This window comes from Megalopta genalis, unplaced genomic scaffold (assembly GCF_051020955.1).
Source record: "Megalopta genalis isolate 19385.01 unplaced genomic scaffold, iyMegGena1_principal scaffold0053, whole genome shotgun sequence".
Lineage (NCBI taxonomy): Eukaryota > Metazoa > Arthropoda > Insecta > Hymenoptera > Halictidae > Megalopta > Megalopta genalis.
This window is the reverse complement of record NW_027476122.1, coordinates 901,057-912,964: the sequence shown is the minus strand read 5'-3', so window position 1 is coordinate 912,964 and position 11,908 is coordinate 901,057. Positions and strand designations below refer to the sequence as shown.

General features: G+C 34.5%; 1 protein-coding gene across 1 annotated transcript; it reads right to left on the bottom strand.

The window, feature by feature from the left end:
• Positions 1-3,366: 3,366 nt before the first annotated feature.
• On the bottom strand, positions 3,367-5,197 carry LOC143261508 (uncharacterized). The gene is made up of 2 exons (XM_076527927.1): positions 4,877-5,197; positions 3,367-4,064 (listed from the first exon to the last, which is right to left on the bottom strand). The coding sequence occupies exons 1-2, from the start codon at positions 5,186-5,188 to the stop codon at positions 3,510-3,512; spliced, it is 867 nt and encodes a 288-aa protein (XP_076384042.1). The 5' UTR covers positions 5,189-5,197; the 3' UTR covers positions 3,367-3,509.
• Positions 5,198-11,908: the final 6,711 nt, after the last annotated feature.

Genomic DNA, 11,908 nt, shown 5'->3' with positions numbered 1-11,908 from the left:
GCCATGTTGTCTCTTAATCTTGTTAACCACCCATGACTCGCTTTAAATCCCGAATATGACGGAAAATTTTCTCTTAATTCCGCCACCTTGTCTAATATAAGAGCATCGGTTATACGGTCTCCTAGTATCCCTCTTTGTACGAACCATGATAATAATTTTTTATTTAGTATATCGTAATAATGTAGCTTTACTATTTTTCTTCGCTGAAGTTCGCGTTTATTTTTGTTTCCAAGCGCATTCATTTTTGTAGCATCCTGTGAATGCGTTGAATTGTTCTAATGCCAATGCCATAATTTTTTCCAATATTTTTAATTGACAGACCTGTTTCTCGAAGATCTTTCAAAGCGTAAAAGCGTTGCTGCACGTTTAATGACGTATATTTTTATGTCGATGCCATAATATTAATAGTAAAGCTATGTGTATGTAATTTAGAGTGTAAAACGATTTTAAAAAACGATATTAATTGTCACAATTTATATATCACTAATTACACTGTCCGACAAGATTGTGACACTCCCTGAACAAGAATCCGAAAACCGAATTGCTCCATCACCCTCAGTTTTTTAAATAAACGAACTTTTGTAAGAACCCAAAATTTTCGACGAAAATGAGGTATTGCATGAAAAGTAAAAAAAAGTTCTGAAAGTTCTAATTAGTGTTAAAAGATAGAGGAGAGTTTCCCGAATATAATGGCATACAATTTATTAATTGTTTTTGGTCCTAAATAACAATAAATTAATGTGAAAATTTAAAAAAGTGTCGACGTGAGCAGTTTCTGCGCAATATTTTTGTATTTTTACGAAAAGTTTTTTGTTCGGCACGAAAACTCTACCCAGGATCGGATTCTGTAGACATTTCTGAAGAAGAAACGGCCCGGTAAAAGCGTCGGAACGATATACATTTCGAGTAGATCGAGAAAATGTTCGACGGCAACATGTACACGACGTTTTGCCGCCATGAGCTTCGCTGCTCGCTTCTCTCTGTCTGACAGGGCCGAAACTACGCGTAATCGACACCGATGGAGAGATCCAATGGGGCATCCACTTTTCGTAAATAATATTTGAATTTTGTTTAGTACTTCAATGTTCTGTTTTTTTTTACATATTTCTGTGGATAATAATCACCAAACTGTGTTATATTTCACACAAAAAATCACACCAGAGTATTTGGAGTTGGTAACTCCTCTATCTTTCAACACCAATTAGAACTTTCTAACGTTTTTACTTTTCTCTTGCAATACCTCATTTTTGTCGAAAATTTTGGGTTTTTACAAAAGTTCGTTTATTTAAAAAACTGAGGGTGATGGAGTAATTCGGTTTACGGATTCTTGTTCAGGGAGTGAAGCTCTACAAGAATTTCATAGTGGCTATAGGAACCCAAAAATCGTGTCGGACAGTGTAAAAGTATGCCAAGTCTGCCCAAAGTATGCCAAATTTATAAAATTATATGCTTATCCATCGCTCGAAATTAATTTATATAAAAGTCACAAAATATATAGGAGCCTACTACCTTTTTTAGCTTAATTTTGCGAAATTGTTTAAATATTTCGTAATAGCGATACCTTCCATTTAATAAATTATTTAAACAACGATGAGAATAGAAACTGAAAAGAATTAATGGCCGGGGAGTGTGTTAAAATCGTATCAAATGTTCGAGTCATTATTAAAAGTACGGCTGTTCGTTGTTTAATCAATGACGTAATTGTAGCAAGTATGAACGTAATGAGATAAATTAAACGGCGTGTAATTATTTCACGTGAAAAGCCGCCGAACCGAAAAGCGTAATTTAAAATAAATAGAGGGACCGAAGATTTAAATATTGGTGAGGAAACTTCCGATGGGGAATTAAATTAGCTCGTAGGAAATTTATTACAGGGAGTTGTTGGCTAATTAGCCGGCTGAACAACGTGATTGTATCATCAAATTTTTCATTTTATTTGATCTCGCAGAGCGTACAGAAGCATTACATCGGAATCTGCTTTTAGAGTCCTACAGATCGATCGTCATCGCGTTCGCTGTAGAGTCATCAGAAAATCCAACGTGTATTGCTCATCTGCGATACAGAGAATGAGCCGAAATTAAATTTCGCAGTTTCACCAGGCTCGCTGAAATAAATCTACACATTGTTGGAATTATTATTCTCGCATCGGATAACGAATTTTTGCAATGTTAATTTAATTCCCTCTTTTAATGTCCCCGTCTATTTAATATCCTTAATAATTATTATTTAATAATCCCAGAAACTTCAATAAAAATCACTCAGGATTAATGAAATAAAGTTTTGAATTATTTTGTTTCACATGAATTGCTAAAAGTCCACATTTTGAATCCCCTAGGCGCTGTTGCCAGCACATAAACCAATAATTCCCTAGCCTTAAACTGCCACGGATTCGTGAAAGGTCGTTTAATATTTTTTGATTTTGCCCGAACCCCATGAATCATGCGTTTAATTAAACATCTTATAGAAGAAGAGAAGAAATTTTAATTTTGTAGTGTAAGAAATACGTCGTGCTGCAAAAGTATCCAAACGTAACCTCACATTTACTAGATTCAGAGCTAAAAAATCAACTTTTCGTTTGAATAAAGATTAAAATAGATATTTACTGTATAGATGGACTTATAAAAATAACATTTTCACTAGACCACCACTCTGTCCCCAAACATTCTATTTATAAATCAAATCTATAGCTTACCATACACTGAATATCCAGAGACAAGCCAGCAATTTATGAAACACAAAATTTCCTGGACTGAAAAACTGAAAAATCTCAAGCTGAAAAACCATTAATTTACTTAAGCTTCTGTCACGAAGGAATCCCAATATTATAATGTCTGAAACTGTTAAACATAACCTCACATTTTTTACACCTGAAGCTAAAAAGGAAATCAACTTTTCATTTGAATATGGGTCCAAACAATTCTGCTCTACATAGTACAAAATCCCCTAGAATTTAATATCGTAAGTAACCTGCACTGTTATGAATTTATAATCCAATAATTCTCTAGTTTGCCACTTTGCGAATCCCTGTGGATAGCCACCAATTCATAAAACAAGAATTCCCCAAACTGCTAGACTCAGAATTGAAAATTTTTCCTTCTCAACCCTACGAACTATCAATTTACTCAAGCATCTAACTTGAAGGAATCTCGATGCAGAGTGCCGGAAACTGACAAACATAACCACACATTTCCTGAACTTGGATCTAAAAAAGTCAACCCGTCCATTTGAATTAAGTTCCAAATAATTCTGTTCTGCATTGATGCAATTATAAAACAGAATTTCCCCCAGAATTCAACATTGTGAATCTCGTAAAATCAGGTTAACAAATAAACAAAAACTTCCCTAACCTGTTTTACTGTGAATCCCCGAAAGATAGCCACCGATTCATGAAACCGAAATTCCCTAGATTCATAAAATTGCCTGAATTCATATTTCAATAGCACCCCCGCGTTGGTTAACACTCCGAAGTCCCTAAATAATGCTCATTTAACACATTTCCTCACCTACCTCTAAGCTTTTGGGTCCTTGAGGAAACGAAAGTCAGTCATCATCTTGCCAAGGTGCATGGGATGAGTATGAGCCCTCATGTGCATGTGATGCATGTGATCAACAGGTCCTACGGCGGCAGCCCTTATCGCCTGTTGATTGTAGTTGCAGGTCATCCCTTCGCTTTGATGAGTGCAATGAGGCACCTTGACGATAGTTGGCTCAGGAACGACCACCATGGGCTTGGAGGGCACGACAACCAGTTTATCCTTGCAAACTGGGGGCACTGGGACCAGCTTAATGGTCTCGATCACCTGAGTCTGCGGTTCCACGATCCTCTCGGGCTGGGGCTGGGGCTTTACAGTGACCACTTCGGGGACTGGAGTCGGTGCTGGGACCTCGACTCTCCTTTCTACGATCTGCACCTTCGACTCCTGAGGGCAAGGTTGAGATGGCTGGATGATCTGCAGAGTCTGCACCGAAGGGACCACCTGCTGGTGCATCATCTGCTGGGGAACCACCTGTTGGGGCACCACCTGCTGGGGAACCACGAACGACTGCTGGGGCACCACGTATGCCTGAGGATGGAAAACTATTTCATAACACACACAAGCTCCGTCGGTACGAATTTTTAAGAACAATCAATTAGCGTTGAAGTTTGGAGATCGGTACTACGCCAACAGAATTCACAGTGGCGACGAAATCAACGATATGGCGGAATAGCAGAGTTGGACATTATACAAGTAGAATTTCATTTGAACAATTCGAATAAATTTTATGAATATTTTTTCGTACAGTTTGAAAATAAATTTTACGGATAAAATTTTATTCGACTAATCTTTCGAATAAATTATTCAAATATAACTTTATTCAAATAACGAATTCAAATAATGATTTGAATAAAGTTTTATTCAAATAATGATTCGCGAATAAAGTTTCTTTCAAATAATGATTCGAGTAAAGTTTTATTCGAATTATGTTACATTCAAATAATGATTCGAATAAATTCTCGAATAACGTTTCGAAGACATCCTTTGAATCAATTTTTCGAATAAATTCTTCGAATCACCGAGAAATTAAGTGTTACTGTAACCATAAGCGATAAAAAAAACTTCGAACGCATAAGTTCTCCCTTTAAATTATACAAATAATTACAAAGACTTATGACACAAAATGGAGAATTACGTGTACATTTTCATCGATCGAAATTAACAATCGATGAATTATTTACTAAATGAGAGCTCTTACGAAAAACGAACAACTTTTGTCGAAAACTTTAAATCTCTCACGATTCTCAAGAAATAACACAAAATCAAGATACATGCAGATCATAGTGAATTTATGCGTCGAGAGAAGCATGGTAAATTAGAAAGCACGACGCAATTGCTACCTGAGGAGCCTGGAAGACTCCCAGAGACTGCACAGGCTGCGGGGCCTGCTGGAAGCTGTAACTCTGCATCTGTGGCGCCACCTGCGATTGTTGCACCACGCTCAGGCCCTGCATTTTCATCTGCGACCCATCCTGAGACACCTGCTGTCCATTTTGAGCACCTGGACGGATCTCCACGCAGAAGGACGCCTGCTTCTTCAGCCTGTCCTTCTCAGCACCCGCATCCTCCAAATGGAAATCCTTGGGACTGATCGCCGAGGATTCGGCCATCTTGGTCTCCAGTTTGCCAGCTGGCATTGCTTGCACTGCCATCGCAGCTACCAACAAACTGCACAGACATGCTGTTAACGAATTCATCGATGTAGAATCGGTTGAACAATCGTAGCGAACTGAATGCTTGGACGATTTGGCTGGCTTTTAAACCGATTTTTCGGTGTGACGACACCGCTCACGCACTTTTTTCCGGAACGCAATAGTGCTGAGCGTGCCGAATTCCAACGTAGAGCAGCACGGGCGGGGACTGGCTTCGGGAAATGAGGATGAGGGCGAGAATAAGAATAAGAATGAATCTGAGAATGAGACTGAAAATGGGACTGAGAATGGGGCTGAAAATGAGGCTGAGAATGGGATTGAGAATAGGTCTGAGAATGGGTCTGAAACCGAGAATGGGACTCAGATTAAGACTGAGTGTAAGACTGTGAATGGGAGTGAGTCTGAGAATGGGGCTAAGAATGAGACTGAGACTTAGACTGAGACTTAGACTGAGGCTGAGAATGAAATTGTATGTACAATAGTCGGAACGATGGTATTTCGAGAGAGCCGCTGTTTCTGTAGTAAATAGGAGAAAGTTGAACAAGGTAATTTTACATTGTGTGTCAAGCTCAAACGTCGGGGAGTGTGATCTTTTTTCCAAGGAGTACGTCCCTGCACTTGCAAAGTACACTTTTCTGTCGAATGAACGCTGCGGTTTTATTTACTTATTGTAAGCTTGCTTCTTTACGACGGCCTGAGGAGGGTTTGTTCAGAAAGTTGAACATGTTAATGTTTACGGTGATATTTTGGAAATGTCAACGCTAGTTATACAGGGTGTTCTATTTATGACAAGCCTCTTAAATTATCTTGTCAAGGAGTTATTATAATTTTTATCGAGTTTTCATATAATTGTAATTACTAAACTGCGGATCTTTATGCAAAATATCAATTTTCCAACACGGTTGTAAGAAATATCTACATTGTGTAAAAATAAATTGTTTCTTGGAATAGTTTTGATAAGTCGAAAACAGTGTGACACATTTTTGCCATAAATGCATAAAAGTCTGCAGTCTGATAATTACAGTATATTCAGTATATTCGACACGGTATATTCGAATTACAGTATATTCGAATGTATTGGATACTTGTATTTATTGTAAATCATAATTAAATTACAATTTTTGTTCTGAAGATAATGGTAGTAAATTATAAGAGATACAATTAAATGTGCTATTAAAAGTTGCAACATCAAATGAAGGAAAAGAATTAAGACCATTCAAATACAGTTCCTACACAATTTTTATTGAAATCGTGCCCAAAGTAACTTGAAAATTACAGTAATAATAACATTGAGGTTACCGCAAATTTTTAATAAATATCGATAATTGAAATCAAAGTTCTGATTGAAATTAATTGATTGAAATATCAATGATATTAAATCACAATTAACTTACAATGAAAGTTGCTGTTAAAAGTTATAATATTAAAGAAGCCAAAAAGAAAAGTCATAGTCTTTTATATGATTTTCATTGTAAGTGTGCCCAAGTTAGTAAGATTGAATATTACAATCGTACTTATATATAAAGTGAAATAATATCGAATTTTCAATTAACATTTATAATCACAATTGAGTTACAATTCCAAAAATAAGAAACAAGTATAATAAATCAGATACTGACAAAATTTATCAACGAATCCATTGTCAAAAATTTGCCAATAAAGGCCGGTATAAACAATGTTTAAAAAAACATCCGTCCAATGAAAGCTTCCACAATTTCCACAAAGTCTTCGTTCAAAATACGTCCGAATTCATGAAAGAAACCAATTTAAATAATAAAAATAATAATAATTGCTTATAACGTTGCTAATAATATTTTCTCAACAATTAAATACGGAATCACGGGAATTGGCACGGAATCGCGGTAAAGGTCGCCCGCGTCGCGTTTCAAGGCCCGTATTTAACAAACAACGTTGCAAATAACGATTGCAAAGCCATATTTCGGCAGGCGGTGGTTTCTGCTGGCACAAGTTATTTGCAGCTTCATCGTATTTCGACATCGCGGCGAGCCGAATTTAGGGCACTTTTGACCGTTCTTGCCGGCAACACACTTTCATTATCGTCAGCATATTATGGTTGCGTTCCCTTTATCCCGGCGCGGCGCGGCGCCGTTCGCGCTTGTTTTCATACACCGACAATACGTAACGCACAATACATTACGGTAGACGCCGGCGATTTAATAATGCCGGCAGAGGAGGAGGCATTCATGGAGTTCTTTCGCAAGTGCTAAATATTCATGGAATATTGACCACGGAGCCGCTTCTGCTCCAATTTCAATTAAAGCGTTCCGCACGTCGAGCACGTTTCACCGCCAACAACCCAATAAACTAATTATTAATTGCTGGACCAAATCGTAAACGAGCGCTTTTTCTCCAAGAACGTTGATTCTCGTTCGATTTTTAAAGAGATCGCAGTCGCTCGGTGTCCGGGTGCTTCGTACACCCCCCTACAAAAGTATCAGGGGGCTTGCAGAAAATTCGATAGGAAATTGCCTGAATTATTTTAACTTATTCTTAAATTTACTTCTTCTTTATTTCTTCTTTATTTTCCATGTTTGTTTATTTTTAATATTATAATTTATGCTAAATAAATATAGTCCCAATACTTTTGGACGAGGATGTACATTATTTTATAACGCTCAATGTGCTCTAGAAGAATGCACTCTAACGTGCACTGTAGGGTAAGGGTCCCAATTACCGACACATTAAGCATGATTTTTTGTTCATCTGTTGCATATATATATATATATATATATATATATATATATATATATATATATATATATATATATATAAATACTTGTAGAAAGCATAAATTTGATGTGAAATTAATGAAGAATAAAAATAATGCAGATGTCCCAATTACCGACACTTGAAAAAGCTACTTGTACCAATTATTTTGACCCAAACACCGATAAGATATTCATTTTCGAAATTATTTATACAAAAATTAACTGTTAATTCTAACGTATCCAACTTAAGTGAAACTATTAAATTATATTAATTGCATCATTAACACTTTGACTACGTCACCTGTATGCGAGTGACAAAATTATTTAAAATCTAATTTCTATGCTCATTCATAAATGTTTCTTAATTCTATTATGACTTGCAATAGATAAGAATGTTGAAATAGTAATCGATGTCATATTACTTTGCTTTGCAAGTTTAATTTAATTGCTTAATCAATTAAATGATTAATCAAATATATGAAATTTTGAAATGTTTTAGTATTAATAATAAAATTGTTAATATATGAATAATATTAATATTAATAATATTATTAATGAATAACTTTTAAATGATCTAAAAGTATCCCATTCTCGCTGTTTATTTAGGAAAAATTATACGAACGTACGAATATTCTTTTATATAGAAGTGTTTTTCTAAAAATCGGAACAACCAAAACAGAAATTGATCTTCGGTCATTTTTCGAAACGAGAGTAATAAGATCATGGACTTAAAACTTTGTGGACAGATTAGCTGAAGCCGGAATAGTCTGTAAAATTCTTTCCACGCCAGAGGAATGGTTCTGTCGGAAATTATACTGCTTCTTGCAACGCGCTCTCGAAAGATTGCATGGCGGCCATAAAATCAACCTGCTTTGTTCTCCGTACGAGAGGAGAAACAAAAAGATTGTTAATCTGCTGGAGTGTAGCGGTTCCCCGGCGTGGAATATATGAAAAATTCTAAAACAGTACGGTAAAAGAAATGGATAAAGCTGGAAAGGGAAATTTGATTTTTATCAAGAAATGGAGCCGTTGTTTTGTTACTCGAAGTTCTAAGTTTGCGGATTTCAATTCAGTGTTCCGCTCAAATGTTTGTATGCAAAATGGCTGATTGCATTTCGAGGCGAGCAAGTATTTGATTTATTAAAATAGAAATACTTTCAAGAATCGTTTACGCGAATGTCAATTTTATTTTTGGAATGTTTGTTGCGTTAATATATCTTGTCGAAAAATTTAAGTCAAATTTGAATAGTTACGCATAAAATCAATTTTAAAGTATAACAATTAAGACAGCATTTAATTAAAGCATATGTAATGATGCGTATATAGAACAAATAAATAAAGCATAAACAATTATGTTTATACAAAATGAATTTGAAATAAGGCGTCACTAAAATTACATGTAGATATGTATATTTTCGAGAAGACATTAATAATTATGTACATATAGAGTAAATTAGAAATAAAATATGAATAATTGTATAAAATATATCGTATAAAATATACCCTGAATAAAATATAAATAATTACGTATGTGTATATAGAATAAATCGTATAAAAGATATAAATAATTGTGTACATGTAAAAAGAGTTCTAAATGAACTATAAATAATTATGTCTATAAACTATAAATATTGAATAAACTCAAAATAAAACTAGATTATTATACACAAAATAAATGAATTGAATGCAACAAATTTAAATTTTGTAATTTTTAATCTAATATTACTGCACATTAAATCTCGTTGAAATACTCATGTTAGATTTCGATGGTAATATATGAGAAAATTTGCGCGATTAAAATCAATGCAGTCTGCAGCAACAACAGTTAGTATGATATGTATGCCAATGTATTCACGCAGAGCGAAGAGAATCTCAATCCACAGGAAATAAAAACCAAACTCACTTTTGTATTCGAAAAAAGCATTCGATTATCGGCTCTAGCTGAATCATTTATATCCGATAACGAAACGAAAATATGACAACGCAGGAGCGAAGGATTAATATTATTCCAGAACTTCTGGATAACCCTAATCTCACGGAAAGCTTGCAAATTTTGTATCAAACTTCTCATCATTCATTTTATAAAAGTTATTTAAACATTTTATAAGAATTATAGAAACATTTTCTAAGAATTATAACTACATTTTGTAAGAATTACAACTACATTTTGTAAGAATTATAACTACATTTTATTAATCGAGGAAACATTTTCTAAAAATGATAGAAACATGATAAGAGGTATGGAAGTGAGAGACACAGGTTAATTACTTAACACAACGTGGTTTAATAAACATTAGTACAAAACGTGGCTAGCGTGCACATGGGTCCCACAGACTGTGACCATAAGAAACAAGCAGAGTGGTACGCGGTGGACGCGCCGGTGACGCGTCGGCGACGACCTCGGGGCGGCCAGGATGAGGCACTAAGGGATACGAAGATATCCCTAACAAAACATTTAATAAAGATTATAAAAACATCTTACCAAAATTATAAACGCATTTCACAAAAATCATAAAAAATTTTATATACAAAATTATATATTTGATAATCGTCGTATTTATAGAATATCATTCGTAAACAATTCTATTATAACATTATAATATAATTATTTAGTCTAATCGTATTATAATAACATTACAATTATAAAACATATCTAATTAGATATGTCTAATTATAAAATTCGACAGATTTACTTATTATTCATTTAGTTACTCATTTATTATTAGTGCTGGTTCCTAAATTCAAGAAAACATATAAACTAACAAAGGATTAACAGCGTTTTTATTTTATTTTTATAATGAAAAATCTTTTCGATGATAAAGGAAATTCTCCAATTTTAATTTTTGTAATATGATGTACGAGGACGAGAATTTCCATGAATATTGTAATTATGTAATGTATTATTAAGTGTTTTATTCAGTCACGTGGGAACAGAAATGAGAGATTAATGAAATTAAACGGTTAACATTAAAAGAATGGTATCAATGGAATACTGTTCGAGTCATTGCAATTGGAAATTAGATCGTGAGCAGGTATTTATGCAATATTATATAACAGGCCTGTTTTAGGAAATATTTTAAGACATTCGTCCAGATAAAATATTTAACGAAACATTGATTAGGAAATTAAATATGCTACAATTTTTTTAACGACATTAAATTTAAAAAATTAACTGTTATTGGCAGCCTTTATTATACGAACTGGTGTCACAGTCTAAATCAAGCTTTATACGACATACTATTGTGTTCAATAGTACAGATATAGTATAATTGTATACTATATCTGTATTATTGAATACAAAACAGTGTAATAAAAAAATTTAAGTAACTGTAAAAACACTCGAAACTTCAATGCGAAAGTATGGATTGAAATAAAATTATTATTATTATTGTTATTATTATTAATACTGAATATAATCTTATTTATTACACAAATCAATAAACACTGATTACTATATCTGAAAAATACAATAACGATGCTGCTGAACACTACAGGGTACCCCAAAATCTGCTGTATAACTAATACTAATTATACTGCTTGTATAACTAATACTAAGTAATTGTTCCATTATGCAAACGTCCACGTTGTTATAATTAATTCGCATAACCGAAGTTCTACTGTACAAAATAATTATCCAAATAAAATAGACTTTTAAACAATGTCGTACGCCATTATGGTTGTCGGTTTTGCCGCGTCGACGTTACAATTATTAGAACAAGAAATTGATCAAAAACACCAATTAAACATTTTTCAACGTCGACGTTCAGCGTTCGGACGCGGAAAAAAAATTGATTCTTGGATCTGGAGAAGCGAGGACGGTGTTCGTTTGATCAACAAACTGTTGAGAGATTTCAATACACCGTAGATCGAGCCACAGCTGACCGGGCAGAAGTTGGTTTCGTCGGTCGTTTCCGTTCACCTTAAGCTGTTCTGCGATTCCGCGCAGGGATTCTTTCTTTCATCCGCAACGTACGGATACTTTCTCCACCCT